We start from the raw sequence: 18,178 nt of genomic DNA, 5'->3' as shown, positions 1-18,178 counted from the left end.
TCTTTGCCATTGGCTCAGTCTGCTTCTGCATATAGTTCCCATATAAGATTTTCATACCAGTTTTGGTGTGGTGCCAACATGCACCCCTGATCCACCCCTCTTCTTGTGAATTTACTTTCTGATGGTTCCAATGCAACCTGGATTTGATTCCAATTGCTAATATTTTGTACAGCTTCTATTTGCTGCATGTGTGATTGTTCAAATTTAAAAATCCCTGTATCTGTTGTCAGCATGTATGGTCGGGTCTTTCTGTACTTCTCTCCTGTTGGTGTGGGAGAAAACAAAACTAGTATCATTCAAATACATTTTTCTTAGGAATTTCTTAGGGATATAGTACATAGTTTCTAAGCATTGTTAAGATGTAGGGGCATCTTCAGGTGACTTCTGTAAGGTGACTTTGGATGACTTCGGAGCTGCCGCTTCCTCCCATTGCATGCTGAAAAATGTTTCCTTTTATGTCCTATTCCTCATCTGCTCTCAAAGCTTTTATATAGATGGGAAAAGCTCTCTTGTTCCCATCTCCTTCAGTTTTCACTCGGATTCCCAAGTAAAACTGGAAGTATGCTTTTGTGTACTTTGTCTCAATACTTAGTACTTCTGGTTAGCAATCCACAGATGAGCAGGAAATAGTTTTCTAGCATTTTTCCCTGTTACTCTGCTGACAAAATGACCACATCTTACTTCATTCAAAATGTGGTCACTTCTGACATTGTGGTGGGTTTTCTAGCATGGTCAGGCAGCCAAGAGTATCTTCTTATGAGTAAGCTATAGCTTCTGTACTTCAGAAACTCAGCATGAGATCAGAGATGTACAGTTTAGACACAGCTCTCTTTATATATAACAATATGGCGTCCGAGTATGCCCTCAGTATGTGAGAAACCCCTCATAATGGCAGCCCTCTGGTGAATACATCACCACTTTTAAAGAGACTATACCGCAATATACTTCTACATTAAGATAGAATAACAGGAAAAGAGAGAGAACGACGAGAGATCTTAGGGTAATGATGCTAGAAGTGTTTTTCTGAACAGAAAGTTTCCTCTAGTAGGAATGACTGAAGCTGTCTACATACAGAAGGGCTCAGGTCAGTGTCAGTGGAACTATTCACGTGTTTAAAGTTAGGCATGTTAATGGCTTCTGATTGGAAGATGCACTTGTTATGAAATTATGATTTTATAGATAAGACAGCACTGTCCTTTTAATAATTTTTCTAATTAGTTTTAAATGTGAACAGGAAAATGACTTCAGGCCAAATTCAGCCCTCATAGTAACATCACATGTTTTTTGTAGTACTGTAATTTATGCTTGAGAGGGATTGAAATCAGCCTCCACACATATGTTCAAAATCACTTATGTTCTGTCATCATCCAGAATGCCTGTGGTTTCTTATCTGCATGTTCTTTGTTCATGTCAAAACCATAATTTTGACGAAAAAAAAATCATTTTTTGAGCATTTGAAAGCTGTGGATTGAACAAACTGTTTTAAGGTCTTTAGTTTTTTTGTATACAGTACTGTTAACTTTCATAATGGTTGTGTTTCACTGTAATAGTCAAAGGCTAATTTTAAATATGGGCATGAGTGGCCCTTTCAATAGTCTAGGTCCGTAGCTGTGGATTTTGCTTTTTAAAGTATTGTAGAAATATATATATATATGAAATTGGATGCACTGAAAGGAGAGAACACCCCAATTTTGTGTATGCAGTACTGTACTTATATACAAATGTTTGGGATTTTAGATTTTACATGGCATTTCATATTTACACTCTATATAACGATGTTTTACAAAAAATTAATATCAAGAATTATTTTCATTCTTTAGAAGATCAATCTCTGTAGCAATTTCAGCCCAGATGTTGCAGTATTATGCTACTGAATAAGAACCAGAAAATTAAACTGATTGGTATACTGTACTTTCCCAGATGAGTGAAATACAAAAAGTTACCATGTGAAATAAATTAGCATTCATTTTATTTTCATGTATAATAACAACTGCTAGCATCAGCAATTGGTGGGTTTTTTTTAAACATTAATTGTGCATGCTGTATGTGTCAATATCACTTATCTGAGTTCTAAAGCAGAAGCAAGTTCTGGTGGTATTATAAAACAAAAAAATCCCAAAACAACACAAGTAAATCTCAACATGAAAATAGGAAAACTACATATAAGAATGCACAGTAAACCAGCTTCACTATATCTGAGCTAATAATGAAAATCTAATGATTGAGGAACGTTTTTTGAAGGTTTTGCAAATCTTCAACATTAGAGACTATTTTCTCCCTACTGTCAAACTCAGATTCATGCCTATTGGTAATGGCTTCCTGGTAAGTAACCTGATAGCAGATGAACCTTGTCTGATGAATGGATCTTCTTCCAGTGTTGTCAAAGGGTTGCCAGGTGTTGCTTAGGGTTTCCCTTTCCCCTTAGCTATATCAGGAAGCAGCACTGAATAGTTTACTGGTGCTTTAACACTGACAGAGCTTCCAGACTCCGTTGAAGGCTGGGGTTGCCAACCCTCCCTGTTTTGCCTGGAGTGTCTCAGAATTGGGCTTGATTTCTGAGAGACTCCAGATGCCAAACCGTAAGATTGGCTGCCAAAACTCTGGTGGTGTAGCAGGCCAGAGGCACATTCCCTCGTTGGCCCCCACGATGCTCCTGGAAATGAACTCCTTGTCATGTCCCTCGCTGTGGCCAAGGGGAGCTGTGGGGGTGGTGCCTGCAAGCAGGGGCAGGATGTGGGAGGGCCTTTCCACCACTGTCTAGGGGCTGGAGGGGCATGCTGGCCACTTCTGGGAGTGGTGTGGGTTCAAGGCAGGCAAAGAGCCTACCTTATCCTGCTGCGGTGCCAACTGGATCTCAAGCTGAATTTCCCAGAGCCTACAGCTCCTCCTTCCTTAGCCCTAAACCCCTTCCCAGAGCCCGCAACCCACAGAGCCCTGATCCTCCACCCTCGCAACTTCCTCCCAGAACCTTTACCCCCTCCTGCATCTCACCCCAGGCCCAATCCAGAGCCAACTCCACAACCTCATGGTCCATACTAATGAAAGTGAGTGAGGGTGTGGGAGAGTAAGCGACAAAGGGAGGGAGGATGTAATAGTTGGGGCAGGGCCATGGAGAAGGAGTGGGGCAGGGCTATGGCCTTTCAGAAGGGCTGTGCAAGGGTTTTTGAGTTTGTGTAATTAGTTGGTGATCCTAAATTCAGCTGTCTCAGTGAAAGCATACAGTGGTAGCCATTGCATTGCCTGCTAACCATTCCCCTCATCCCTCCCCCCAGTTAAAAAACATGGAAACTTTGTTTAAAGAAGAAAATTCCAAAAATGTTATGTTAATTCATATGAACTGATATATTTTGATGAAAACTCACTGCATTGAATACTTCAGCTACCTTTTCTAGTACCACTCAGTAGGGCCTGATCCTGCAAACACTACAGGCATGCATAAATGCCTGTGAATAGACTCATGTGCACAAGTGCTAGGAGTTCCAGAAAATGTGCTTACATACTAGAGCAGCAGTAGGATTGCATGGGAAGAACTTCAATAATTGAATAAAGCAGTATTCCACAATTCCTGGATAATGGCAGGCTAATTTAATATATTGATATAGTGTGTAGAAAGTACATCAGTTTCCTTTTTTCTTTATGTAGTTTCAGTTCTCTAAACAGAACCAGTTTGGGTTCATTAAAGTTTTATGTTCAGTTTTTCACTGGAAGCTGCTGGAAATGTCTTGGAAGAATGTTTTTGTTGTCTTTGATAGTATGAGAGGCAGACAGATACTTACTTATTTATTTACTACTTAGTACTGTGGTAGCAGCCAGGAAGTCCATCAAGGATCAAGATTTCATCATGCTAGGCACTGTACAGACAAGGTACAAAGGTGACAGTCCTTGCTCCAGAGCAGTTAATGGGATTCTACAGTACTGCACTCTTCTATCAAAACCAGCTAGTTAAGAAGCCCTCACTCCTTCCTCCTCCAAGATCATGACTAGAGAAGGAAAAAAGGAAGCAATCTAACAAGGGGCCAAAGGTTTTCTGTCCCTGCTGGCCCCAACATAGACTCCTCATTCTGACCTTGGCGGGGGGAGAAGAGAAATTTAGGGTGAATTTTTAAAAAAATCCTCTAAAAGATTCCTAATACTTTTTCATCATATGTGGAGTAATTGTAAAGAGACATCTGTCAAATTACTGCTGGTTGAGAATTTTTGCATATGTTTTCACCCCAGTGATGAAGGGAGCAGGAATAGTTTAATAATCTCACTTTCTCACTCATTCCAACCCCGTCCCCCTTTTTTGTATTGGAAAGATGCAAATGGAAGGGAGAGGATGGAACCCAGAATGAATCCCAGACTGAAAATCAAAAATAAATTGAAAATTTCTGCAAAAACAAAAAGTGGTTCCTTCAATCAGAAATGTTTATACCACACTGCAACCTCATTTATGCTGAAACATATACACATACATTGTTCCACCTATGTATCAGAGATGCATGTCTGCAAAGAGACACACAATACTATATACATGTATTTTTTCAAAGACTATTGTACTGAAGTAATGAAGATTGTGATAAACTATTGTTAGGAATTCTCCTGATGAGTAGACTCTGTCCAACAAAACGAAGATTAACAGTGCAAATTTACAAGATGGAGCCTTCTACATACTTTACCTTATTGTCAGCACTTCCAAATTAATCATTTTCAAGTATACTTTTAAAGATGCAGTATGAAACCTACTCTTCACAGCTCTAGTTATTGTCAGTTTTGTTAGGTTTGTGTAAAAGCTTGGGGCAGATTCCCAGCCGTCGCTAAAGCCAATGAGGCTATGTCTGTTTGCACTAGCTGAAAATCTGACCCTTATTTTTTTCACGGAAAAAAGTACTGTAATTAGCTTAATTCAATTATAGAAACCCAAACAGCAATCACTACGAATACAAATTATAAAAAAGCCATACTGCATGCATATGCCATTAACAGGTATACTTTGATTGTGTGTGCAAACCTGAGAAGTTAGGATGAATCAGAAGTGAAATTCATTCTGAGAGCATATTCCTTCAGATATTTAGATCTTCTTGGGGGTGCTCTGGGACTAAGTGCCACTTTTTTACACCTTTTCATGTAAGCAGGCATATGCAATCACCTTGCCTATTTTATAGAGCAGATTAAAATCTTGAATGACAGTTTTGTATGCCAAAAGGGGGAAACAAGCCTCTTTTTTGACTAAGAACAAAATATTTTTGATGACTCCACTGACACAATAATATGGTTGAAATAGGTAACTACCATCTGGAGTGCTGAATAAAATTTATTTGAGCAGCCTGTTAAACTACATTAGCTCTGCTAGATTCTTACACAGATTCTTACTGTTCTTAAAAAAAAAAAAAAAAACCAAAAAAACAAAAAAAAAAAACCCAAAACAAAACAGATATCACATCAGTTTCTGTAATATTGCTCAGTCTTACATGGTTGAAATCAAAGCAATTAATTTTGGTGTTAATACTGAAAGTTCCATCCTTTATTTTTGTTTAGCCTACAAGCCCCAAGTTTGGAAAAGCAGACTCTTATGAAAAACTGGAAAAACTAGGGGAAGGATCATATGCCACAGTGTACAAAGGGAAAAGCAAGTAAGTGGGTTTATTATTATTAAATATGGGGAAAGGGTTGGCAAATTTTTTCTATACCTGGGCCCTGATTCTGTAACTGGATGCACAGTCCATGCATTCATGTGCAATGCCATTGACTGGTCTAAGTGTCCTGATCTCAGTAAAGTTTTGAACATAAGATGCTATAGTACCTCTGTGCAGGTCATATTGATATAACTCTGCATTATTACTTTCTTAAATGGGATCTCAGAATCTTGTACACTTTGTTATACAGTATCAGTCAATGATTTACTCTTCAGTATTTTCTCAATATACACATGAAAAATCCATCCTTCCTCCCAAGTATTTCAGCTTGTTAGTTAAAATCATTTGGGAAAGCTTTAATCTGATTTGATGTCTTCTGAGTTGCTTATAATAATGGCAAACCTATAGTGTAGATTTATTTTTGTTTTACCTCTGTACTTCTTTTTGGGGGCTAAAAGAGTATACAGGCAGTCCCCGACTTACGCGGATCCGACTTCCGCACTTACGAACGGGGCTTTCTCGCCTCACAAGCAGCGGTCCGCCACCTCGACCTCCGGGGTGAGAGAAGCTGCTCCCGGTGTCCCTGGTCTGCTGGAGACGGTCCCCAGCAGACCAGGGACACCAGGAGTAAAGCCGCAGCGGCGGCGGTCCCACGCCAGAGCAAAGCCTCAGAGGCGCGGCACCCTGCCGCTGCGGCTTTGCTTCCCGTGTCCCTGGTCTGCTGGGGGGCGGGGGGGGCGCAGCTAGTGTGGCCCCCCCCCCCCAGCAGACCAGGCTTTTGTTGTGGACCCTGGGGCAGAGCAGCTGGGGCGCTGCCGGTTGGTCCTGCAGCGCCGCTCTGGGCACTACTGGACCAACCCGGCAGCACCCCAGCTGCTCTGCCCCAGGTGTCCTGATTCAGCCGCTGCTGGTCAGTTTCAGCAACGGCTGAATCAGGATGCCTGGGGCAGAGCAGCTGGGGTGCTGCTGGGTTGGTCCAGTAGCGCTGAGGAGCGGTGCTACTGAAGCAACCCAGCAGCAACCCAGCAGCACCCCAGTTGCTCTGCCCTGGGCTTCCTGGAATCAGCTGCTGATCAGTTTCAGCAGCAGCTGACTTGGGGACTTGGGGTTCTTAAGTTGAATCTGTATGTAAGTCAGAACTGGCGGTCAGTTTCAGCAGCGGCTGAATCTGGACGCCATTTCCGACTTACATACAGATTCAACTTAAGAACAAACCTACAGTCCCTATCTTGTACGTAACCCGGGGACTGCCTGTAATGTGGACTGACATACTTTTGCGCTGTTGTCAGTTCATTCATAAAAGCAGCAGATTACTACAGTTGCTCAGACATACAATATACAAAGCCGTGTCCAAAACCCGAGGTTATATTCACCCAGATAATATTTACTCATCTCTCTATATATTAAAAAAAAGTTTTTCCTGACGCACGACTGAATTTCGCAGCCAGAGAGAGAGGGTTTGGCAAGCGTAGTGAGCACAGGGGCCCAGCCCCCTAGTTTATTTAAATATAAACTATTACATGATATTTAAAGCTACAGATAGGAGAGAGAATGTCCTTGGGCAGGGAATTTTTACTTTGATTGTGAAATAGTCTGTAGCCAAATAATGCTCAAAGCCTTTGAATTCTCCCATTATAACCACTTTTTTATGAGTTGTTCCAGTCTATTTTTTGTCAGGGATCATGTCTTAGCCTGAAGTAGTGCATTAATTTACAGGCAGTCCCCGACTTACGTGGATCCGACTTACATCGGATCCCTAGATACGAACGGGGTGAGGCAACTCCCGCACATGCGCAGCAGCATTCCCGGGGCTCGCTCACCTGGGTCCTAGGATCCTCCTCCTCCTCGGGCCGGCTCCGACTGGGGTCCCGCAGAGCTGCCGGGCAGAGGAAAAGTGCCTCCCCACGCCCGCTGCCCCCCCCCCCCACTCCCTGCCAGCAACAGGCTGCCGAACAGACAAAAGCAGCCTCTCTGCCCCTCCTCCCCTCTATACATGCCGGGCTCCCGGAGCGCAGCAGCGTCCCCAGGGCTCGCTCACCTGGGTCCTAGAATCCACCTCCTCCTCCTCTTCGGCCGGCTCCAACTGGCCTCTGCCTGCAGCAGCTGGCCACAGGGACAGGGATCCCGCAGAGCTGCTGGGCAGAGGAAAAGTGCCTCCCCAGGCCCGCTGCCCCCCCCCCGCTGCCTCGCATCCTGCACGCCTCCCCCCTCCCCCCCTGCCAGCAACAGGCTGCCCCCTCCCCTGAGCAACAGGCTGCCGAACAGCAGACAAAAGCAGCCTCTCCGCCCCTCCTCCCCCTATACATGCTGGGCTCCCTGGGCAAACAAAGAGTCCACCAAAACAAACAAAGTGCTGGCCTCATTGTGTTAGCAAAAAAAGGACCCTCCTCCTAGAACCCTGGGTGGTGTGTGGAAATAAAGCTATTAGCTCAAAGCATGGTGCAGAGCTGTTTGGTATTTGATGAGTTACTCCTTTAGTCCTGAGTTTGTCACAGGGACAGAAATAGATGTGAAATCTTCTGAACAGGGGATCAGACAGCAAAACAAACATTAGAGGGGAGTTAACCTTTCCCTATGCTATCCAAAATAAAAAAAATGTTTGGCTAGAGTTTCCCCTACAATATGTACCAGTTCCGATTTACATACAAATTCAACTTAAGAACAAACCTACAGTCCCTATCTTGTAGTAACCCGGGGACTGCCTGTACTCTAGTCTGTATAAATGAATTGTAATCCTACTACTAATAAAGCAGCTCTTTGAAGGGCCTGGTACACTTGGGCACCTCTGAGAAGAAGCTTGTTCCAATGTGTCATGGAGAAAGGACACTTTGGGCTTGTTTACGCAGAGCAGCACTGTGCTACAGAAGTATGATTTCTAAAGCATACCAACTTAAACCGCGCTAAATTGATGCAAACTAGGGAACTTTTAATTCACTCCAACAAGTCTAGGTGGATCATTTATTACACAACAGTCAGATGTGCGTTAGAAATCACCCCCTGCCTGTGAGCATTGCTACTCCCTGCAACCAAGCCCTTAGTGTTTCTCATCAGAGAAAAGCCTAAATTTTGTTCTATTGAGACCAAAAAAAGACTACCGAAAGGAAGAAGATATCATGTATGCTAACATCGTAATGCCTACTTTAATGGAATACGTAAGTACTGCAAAATTAATCTTGCAGTGAATAGAAACGTTTTTGTAGAGAATGAAATGAGGCTAATGTCATACCTCAGTAGCTAAACTAACAGGAACAAAACTTTATACTGGCATGAGTAGCAAAGTCCTTAGCATTATCTCTAAATATAAAGAAAGTGTGCACGTAGCAATTATGTCACAAAGGCTAGCCTCAGTAACACACACAGTTTTTTCTTCTGCATCAGGCTGTAGAAATTTTGCTTTATTCATTCAATCTTATTGCAGTCTAAAGACATAACAAAAGATCTAATTGTCATTCCAGGAAATGCAGTTACTCTATATTGCTGTTTAATTACATTTTGTAATCAGTACCAGACATGTTAGTAGTGGTTTCTCCATCATCACCAGCAAATTACTAATATGTTTGAATTCCAGAATCAGTAGCATGAATGTTAAACTGAACTTGTTAGTGATTATATCAAACTTAAAATAATTTTGTTTAGATTTGGCATTTCCCTACTTTCAAATGCTTGGCTTTGCAACCTAAAGTTGCCCTTTTAACCTTAAAACTGCCACCTTCTGCATTCAACTTGAGCACTGAATGAAGCTCGTGTTCTGTTGAAAAATCGTAAAAGGTCACATATATAAAGTCTATATAATAATGCACTGGACCAGGGCTATACTGGCATTTCCTAATTTGAGTGCTCAGCTTTGCAATCTGAAATCCATTCTTTAAGGTAATTTTTTAAAATGAGATTTCTTAGGTGTGTTTTCTAAAAGAGAAACATTAAAGTTGTATATAGTTGGAAAACCCTTGTGATGAGGAGTCTACTCCTCAAAAGGCTGAAAGGGGTTAAGATGGCCACATGGGCCAATGAACTTTACTGGCTGCACTTGGAGAAGGAGCCAGGACAAGGGAATTAATTGGGAGGAGGCTCAGCTAGATAGAAACAGGAAAGCCCAAGATCTCGCACCAGAAGGGGCCTGCAGGGAAGTAGGCTGCAGTCACTTCCTAGGAGGAAGGAGATGCATTGGGGCAAGAAGGTAGCCCACAGTCCCACTCTGAGAGGCGGGAGTTGTGAGGCTGGTGGATAGGGTTGCCAGGTGTCCAGTATTGGCCCCAACAGTCTGGTATTTCCACCTTCTGTCTGGTAAAAACCAGAAAATACCGGACACCTAAAATGTCCAGTATTTTCTGATTTTCGCCGCCCCCTCCCCAGCCAGGAGGCGAAAATTACAGACACCTGGCAACCCTGTGACACACTCAGCAACTGGGCCCAGCTCCCGGCCTCCCTCTCCAGCCCCCCGACACTCCCAGCCCCCCGCACTCCTTGGTTACCTGGTTCTTCAAGGAAGCTAAGTTCTGGCTTGAACAAGAACACAAAATGGTCTCCAGCAAGAAGCCTGAAGACCAAGGGGAAGCAATGCCTTCACTGGGTCTTAGTGCTCAACAGCTCCTCTGTTCCTATCCCTATTTTGACTCTTCACTCACTCTGAAAGGGACCATGCTGTTTTATTATTTATTTATTTATTTTTGCTTAAGTCTTGGTGTTCCTTTTTTTTTTCCTCAACAACTTTGGTTCCCCTCCCCCCTTTTTCCCCCTCCTCTGAACTTTTTCCCTGTTTTTTTGGGGGGGAGGGGTTTTGGTATTTTTGGTTCAACCATCTGGCAACCCTACTGGGGACCATAGGGGGAGGGGGAGAGGTAGGAAAGGACTCAGAGAAAAAGTAGTAAGGTAAGACAGTGCAGGCCGTGGGCGCAGCCCAGAGTAGAGGGAAGACCCAGGTTCCCCTACCAGCACTGGGGACAAAGCATAGGGGACAGCAGACTGCAAGGGAAAGACTGTTACATCAACCCTGAAAGAGGAATATATATGGTGACTCAGCTTGAGACTACAGTCCCTAGAGTGAGAGGGGCCACAGGGCAACACAGGATGGGTGAAGACACTGCCAGAGGAGGGTGCACTTTCCTTTTGCCCTATTTGTGCCATGTGATGTCCCCAGAGTGGGGTATGGATCTCTGGTGGCCTCCATTCCTTTGGCTGCCGCATAATGTCGGTTGCTGCTGTGTTGGATCTTCAGAAGTGTCATAAGGACAGTATGGCCGTTCTTATGAGTCAGACCAAAGGTTCATCTAGCCCAGTATCCTGCCTGCCAGCAGTGGCCAATACCAGATGCCCCAGCAGGAAGGAATAAAACAGGTCATTCTCACATGAACCCTGTCCTGTCAACCATTTCCAGACAAACATTTCTTTACAACGTCCTCTGGCAAGGAGTTCCAGAGGTTGCCTATGCGCTGAGTGAAGAAAAACTTCTTTTTGTTTATTTTAAACCTGCTGCCTATTAATTTAATTTGGTGACCCCTAGTTCTTATATTGTGGGAATAAGTAAATAACTTTTCCTTATTCACTTTTTCCACCGCAGTCATGATTTCCACACCAGTCATCTCCCCCCTTAGATTCCTCTTTTGTAAGCTGAAAAGTCCCAGTTTTTTTTAAATCTTTCTTCATATGAGACCCGTTCCAAACCCTTAATCATTTTGTTGCCCTTTTCTGGACCTTTTTCAATGCCAATATATCTTTTTTGAGATGAGGCAACCATATCTGTATGCAAGATGTGGGCGTACCATGGTTTTATACAGAGGCAATAAGAATATAGTGTGAGTAGAAATGGTTGAAAAACTGCAAGATTTTCCTATAGAAACCTTCATGCGGGAGTGGTGTTTGAAACATTTGGGAATTCAAAATTTAAGTGCTGGTGCCTATGTGTATTCCTTTGTAGGCATATATGTGCACCACACTCCTGAAGCCAGGGAATTCTCTGTTGGTCTTTGCATGTGCCTTTGGTTGGAAACATGAGAACAAAGATATAAAGTATGGACCAGACTGACCCCTCTCCTGTTCCTTCTTAGCCCCATATAGCCTGGGTCGGAACCTCCAGTTATCTGGAGCATCTGTTGCTTCATTCTTTGATCTGTCAACATTTCAGAGATTGCCTTTAATGCTTTTATGCACCATTTGTACTAGTTTAGGATGTTTTAAATTGTTTTTGTCAGATTCTTCCCCTGCTAGTTACTCCAGATTTCAAAAACTATATGTTTTGCCTCCATTCCTCTTCAGTCAATTGCAGTCATCAGTGCTGCTTGTGCTGCTTCAGGAAGGCATACATCATGGCAAGGTAGATATTTTCCTCTTTCCCTAGCCTTCCCCAGAGGTGCAACAACTCTGGTTTAAAGATACTTCGTAGAGAAGGTGAGGAGGCTGCAGTTGGACCCAAGCTTTTAGATTTTCCCAAAGGTGAGCATGAATTGACAATGTGTGCCTCCCACCACCGTGATTGACAGTGGTGCAAGGAAACCTATACTCATAGCCCCACCACACTCCCCGTTGTGATCTTGCTGGCAAGGCAAAAAAGCCTTTGCAGGTATAAAAGCCAGTCACCCTCGAAGTCTGCTTTGAAGATCACCAACACTGCTCTGTCTAAATTGAGCAAATCTACTTGTTCAGCTCCTACAGTCTTAGTATGTCCTAAGTCCCAGATGTCCATAAATGTTTTATTAGTTCCAGATCTTTTACTGGCATATTGGCATCAGCTAAGGCAAAACACCAGGATCTGTCAGTTATAGCAGAGGGTCCACCATGGATGGTACTGTTCTCTCATACACCATCAACACATGACATCTCTGCTCCTACTCAGCACAAGCAAATCAAACTCATCATACTCTAGGGAGGACAGAGACTTAAACTATGCCAGAGCATGTTTTTGCTTTTTTTTAAATCCTTAGTTTCTCACTTAATTTCTCACTAAGGAGATTTTGACTTCTCCAGAGGATGTTGCCCATGACAGAAGTGCTTTTCCTCAGTTGGTACTGCTGTTGGGTCTTGACTCAGTTTTCTCTTCCTTGGGAGAATATGAACTACTCAAAGACTAATAGTCTACTCCTCCAAGAAATTCTAGCCCCTGGTACCCATTTCAATATCTTCCCTCAGTCCATGTGTTGGGACTTCCACAACTCCTTCCAGCTCTCTGGCCATACTGGGGAACATGGGACCCATAAGCTAGATATTCAAGGCTGATATATTCTGCTAAGGAGTCACTCCTCCATTCCCCTCTGAAGGAACAGACCCAGTTGAAGAGGAAGATTACAAACTAGTTCTGCTGGTACTGACAAAATTGTGGTTTTCTTTTTTTTGATGAAGCAGTCACTCTGATAGCTCTATCCCTTCAAAATGACCGTAAACAGTTCCAAGAATTATTGCCCCATGTGGCAGATGAATTGCAGAGCTTTCAGGGGGGGGGGGGGGAGAGCGGGAGGGGAGAGGAGAAAGAACTAGGACCTCCAAGACACACACTTGGTTATCCTGTGAACCAATGGAATAGATTGACTAACACTTCTAGTTAACAAAGCTATTGTAGTACCTGTTAGAGCAGACTAGCATACACCGGCCACATATGCTCTTACCTCACAGAGGGCAAAGAAACATGATGTAAATTTAATTCCATCCAAAGGACCAGAATTTTTCTTTACCCATCCTTCGCTAAGCTTTCAAGTCATCTAGGCTGCCAGTGAGAGGTCTAGAGGACATAATCTAAAATCCACTCCTCCTGACAAGGATGCCAAGTGCCTAGTCTTATTGGGAAGAAAGGTCTTCACATCTACAAGCCTTCAGTTTGGGAGGAGCCTGCAGCCTTTTCCTCCTCACCCCTGCATGGACTCAGGGTGAGGCTCCACTTGCCCCTTACACAGTGCAGTAGCTAGGCATGCCCCAGAAACACATCGGGGCCTGCCCCTCCATGCCTGGTGCCCCAAGAAAGTGAGAGGAACAAAGTCTCTCACATATGCCCATTTTGATCCAGGTGTTGAGTGAGCTCGCTTATGCCAATAGGATCTAAGAGTGAAGGGGCTTAATGTGCGGTTGTGTGGGCGGCTCAGGTTTCAGAGGGTTCTGGGAAGGGGAGAAGTGCAGGATTACTTAAGTTGCAAACATGTCACTTAGTTTTATGAGTAAAGCATCCATAAATGGAAGGAATAGTGAATATGGAATCTGTGGTACATTTTCCAGCTGGTGCTGTCTCTTGACAATATGAAACTATGGAAACTCTTTTTAAAAGAGCCTATGGACAAATGAGGAACCCACAGCATTAGTTAATACTCAACTGGGTTATAATTATTCCAAATCAAATGTTACAGAACTTCTCCAAAACCACCACGGACACACTCTTCTTCAGCTTTAATCACACAAGTTTTCTTTTACCGTATTTAATTTTTAATTAAATTGTATATTGTTTATATTCTATTACATGTTCTATGTTTGTCTAACATAGGATGTAAGCTTTTCAAGACAGGGACCATTTCTTTTTTAATCTTTATGAAGTGTTATATGAAGTGATGCCCTTTTAAATACTCCATTTTATTTTTGATTCATTCACAGCGAATCATTTTCTAATATGAGCTCCCTTGTCACCACATTGGTACACTGTAGAATGGCACAGGGTTTTATTCCAAACCTATGTGCTTTTTTAAAATGTTCCAGTACACGTGTCTTGCTAGAGAACAATCCATAATGATTCCTGCGCCAGTAACTTAGTGCTTTATCCGTTGAACAAAAACTTGACTTAGTGATGTATGTGGTTCTCACTTACGCGTTCCTAATTCAAGTTTGTTCCATTCCCTGGTTTAAAAAAAGCAATGCTGTAGCTCATGGACCTTTTAAAATCTGTGAAGAATCATCTTCCCATCTGTTGTTTCATTTCAAAATCCAGTGTTTTTCCATTAGAAAAGAAGCCTGCTTGCTCTTTCATCTGTGTATCACATTGCACTGTTTCACACATTCACACACAAGTTGTTGGGGATCCTGTCTCAGTGCCAATTTAAATTACTGCATGGGTCATAAAGTGAATGTGTTCATGTCTGTTTGAGAGATGAACTTTTTAAACCTCCAGTTCAAGAAAAAGGGCTTTATAAATTCATGGATGATCGGTGCATTAAAGGCTATTACCCAAGATGGTTAGGAATACAACCCCAAGTTTTGGAAAAACACCATATCTCTGATCCTCAGAAATCTGGAGGGGAAGATGGGTGGATCATTTCAACTGCCTTGTTCTGTACACTCTCCCCCTCCCCCCCCCCGCCCTCCCCAAGCTCTGAAGTTAGCCACTGTTTGAGACAGGATGCTGGACTAGAGGGGCTATTAATCTGACCAGTTTGTCAGAGTTTTTTGGTTACCCAAAGATCAAAGGAGCACTTCAGGTTCAAGAGGCTGAAACTGGAGTGGCTGGTGTTGATGGAGGATATTGATATAATACAGGAGGCCTCGGACTTGCGACGCAATCTGTTCCAGGGAAGCATCTCAAGTCGGGGACGTCGTAACTCGAATCCTCATTTAAGATAAGTGCCGTTGTAAATGCGGGCCAAGGATGTAAGTCGGGGTTTTTTGGCCCCTTCTGCACATAAAAAAATGGTAGTAAGTACGGGGGTTGGAACTTGGATGGTCGCACGTCAGGGGCCTCCTGTACGAATCACTGAAACATGGTTGAATGATGATAATCAATGGAACACAGTAATTCCAGGGCACAACATTTGTAGGAATGATAGAGGACGTCATGCTGTAGGGGAGAGTGCCATTATATGTGAAATAAAGCATACAACCAAATCTAGGAAAAACCTTCAATCAATCCATCAATCTGTACCACGAGATCTCTATGCTTGAATCATTAGAGTATAATAGGAATATATTACCAGCCACCTGACAATGGTGACCATGATTCTGAAATGCTTAGGAAGATTAGAGAGGGTACAGAAACAAAAAACAGAACAGTAATGGGGATTTCAATTAGACACAAATTGCCTGAGAACATTACCTCAGGTTGAGATGCAGAGACATAATTTCTAGACCCATTAGTGACTGCTTCTTGGAGTAGCTAGTCATGGAAACCACAAAGGGAGAGGAAATTCTTGATTTAGTCATAAGTGGAACCCAAGATCAAGTCCAAGAGGTGAATATGGCAGAACCACTCAGTAATAGTGAGCATAATGTAATGTAAATACAACATTCCTATAAGGGAGGGAAATACTAAAGAAAGCCACCATGCTAGCATTTAACTTCAAGGAGAATTACACAGAAAATGAGGCTAATTAAAAATTAAAAGAAACCTCGCAAGAATGAAATGTCTACAAGCAGCATGGCAATTTTTAAAGAAACACCCCCCATAGAGGCTCAAACTTAAAATGCAGTAAGAGGACCAAAAACTCCACATGGCTAAACAAAGTAAAAGAGGCAATTGGGACAAAAAGACATTTTTTAAAAATTGGAAGTAAAATCCTAATGAGGAAGCTGAAAAGTCATAAACTCTGGCAGCTCAAGTACAAAAGTATAATGAGGATGGCCAAAAGAGCGTTTGAAGATCAACTAATAAGAGAATTAATTAAGAATTAATAGCAAAAAATATTTTTTAAATCCCTCAAAAGTAGAAAACTGCCTATAAGTAGGGGTACTGTAAGATCAAGGTGTTAAAGGAACATCCAAGAAAGGTAAAGTCATTGTGAAGAAGCTAAAGGAATTATTTGCATTTAGTTTCAAATGATGTAAGGGTAATCCCCACATCTAAGCCATTCTTTTGAGATGGCATATCTGAGGCACTGTTCTACACTGAGGTGTCAGTAGAGTAGATTTTGGAGCAAATTTATAAATTAAGCATTACTGGTCGCAAGGGTCAGATGGTTTTCACATAAGAATTTTGAAGGAACTTGGATATGAAATTTCAGAATACAAATTGCAATATGTAATACTCAATATAAATGAGTCTCTATGCCTAATGACTGGTGAATAACTAATGTGACGCTAATTTTTTAAAAATGGCTTGAGAGGTGATCCTGATACTATGGGCAAGTAATCTTAACTTCAGTACCACACAAAATGGTTGAAACTACAGCAAAGAAAATAATTATTAGATACATAGATGAACACAATATGTTGAGGAAAAGTCAGCATGGCTTTTGTAATGGGGAATCATGCTTTAGAAGTCTATTAGCATTCATTGAGTAGGTCAACAAACATGTAGAGAAGTGTGATCTAGTTGATATAGTAGATTCAGACTTTCAGAAGCCCTTTGACAAGGTCACTCATCATATATTCTTAAGCAAAATAGGCATTCATGGAATAAGAGGAAGGCCCTCTCATGGATCAATAACCTTTTTAATGGAAGGAAACCAAAATAGGTATAAATGGTTTAGCTTTCAAGGTGGAAAGAGATAAATTGCAGAGTCCTTCAAGAATCAGTTCTGGGACAGTGCTGTTCAACATATTCATAAGTGATCTGGAAGAAGGGGTGGCAGCCTATGGACAACATAAAATTACTCAAAATAAGTTGAGTAGAAGATCTCTCAAAACTGCAAAATAAATGCATAATAATGCACATTGTCCTGTATTTTAATCAATGATTTAGATAATGCTGTAGAATACACTTATGAAGTTTACGGATGATCCCAAGCTGGGAGACAGGTTGCAAGTGCTTTTCAGGATAGGATTAAAACTAAATATGATCTGGACAACCAAAAAATCGGAAGTAATGGGATGACATTCAATAAGGATAAATGTAATGTATTCCACTTAAGAAGGAATGATCGCTTGCACACTTACAAATGGGAAATGACCATCTAGGAAGGAGAAAAGGGAACAGGGATAACAAGCTAAATATGGATCAACGATGTAACACTTGCCAAAAAAAATCATTCTGGGATGTATTAATAGGAGCAATGTAGGCATGACTAATAATTAATTCTTTCACACTATTCTGTGCTGATTAAGTCTCAATTGGAGTATTGTGTCCAGTTTTGGGTGCCACATTTTTTTGAAAGAGCTGGACAAATTGGAGAAAGTCCAGAGAAGAGCAACACAAATGATGAAAGATCTAATAAAAGGTGCTTGAAGATGGAAAAATTTGGATTGATTTAGTTAGGAGAAGACTAAGAGAGGACAAGTTTCCAGATATGTAAAGAATAGTTGCATGGAAGAGGCAGGCAAATTTTCATGTGAGGATAGGACAAGAAGCAATGGGTTTAAATTCCAGCAAGGACAGTTTAGGTTGGACGTGAGGAAAAACTTCCAAACTGTCGGGGTAGTCAAGCACTGGAATAAATTGCCTATGGAAGATGTAGAACTTTGTCACTTAAGAGCAGATTAGAAAAATACCTGTCAGGGATGGTCTAGATAATTCTGCCATGAGTGTAGGAAATTGGGCTAGATCACACCTCAAGGTCTTTTCCAGTCCTACTATTAATTGAGTCTATACATATGAAATGTGGGGTCTAGATTAAGTGTTACACTCAAGAATGAGATCTTGAAGTCACTGTAGACAGTTCTTTGAAAACATCCACTCAATGTGCAGCAGCCATCAAAAAAGCTAACAATGTTAGGAACCATTAGGAAAA

The 18,178-nt window shown here is 42.0% G+C and overlaps 1 protein-coding gene across 3 annotated transcripts in view; it reads left to right on the top strand.

The window, feature by feature from the left end:
- Positions 1-18,178, top strand: part of CDK14 (cyclin dependent kinase 14) — a 530,833-nt gene that overhangs the window by 166,974 nt on the left and 345,681 nt on the right. For all 3 annotated transcript variants that reach the window (XM_075922396.2, XM_014569231.3, XM_075922397.2), the window contains one exon: positions 5,518-5,612. In XM_075922396.2, coding sequence (XP_075778511.2) covers positions 5,518-5,612 — 95 coding nt within the window. The remainder of the gene's footprint in view (positions 1-5,517; positions 5,613-18,178) is intronic.

This window comes from Pelodiscus sinensis, chromosome 2, assembly GCF_052426305.1.
Source record: "Pelodiscus sinensis isolate ZL-2025 chromosome 2, ASM5242630v1, whole genome shotgun sequence".
Taxonomy (NCBI): Eukaryota; Metazoa; Chordata; order Testudines; family Trionychidae; genus Pelodiscus; species Pelodiscus sinensis.
The sequence above is the reverse complement of the archived record's forward strand: the minus strand, read 5'-3'. Positions and strand labels throughout refer to the sequence as shown.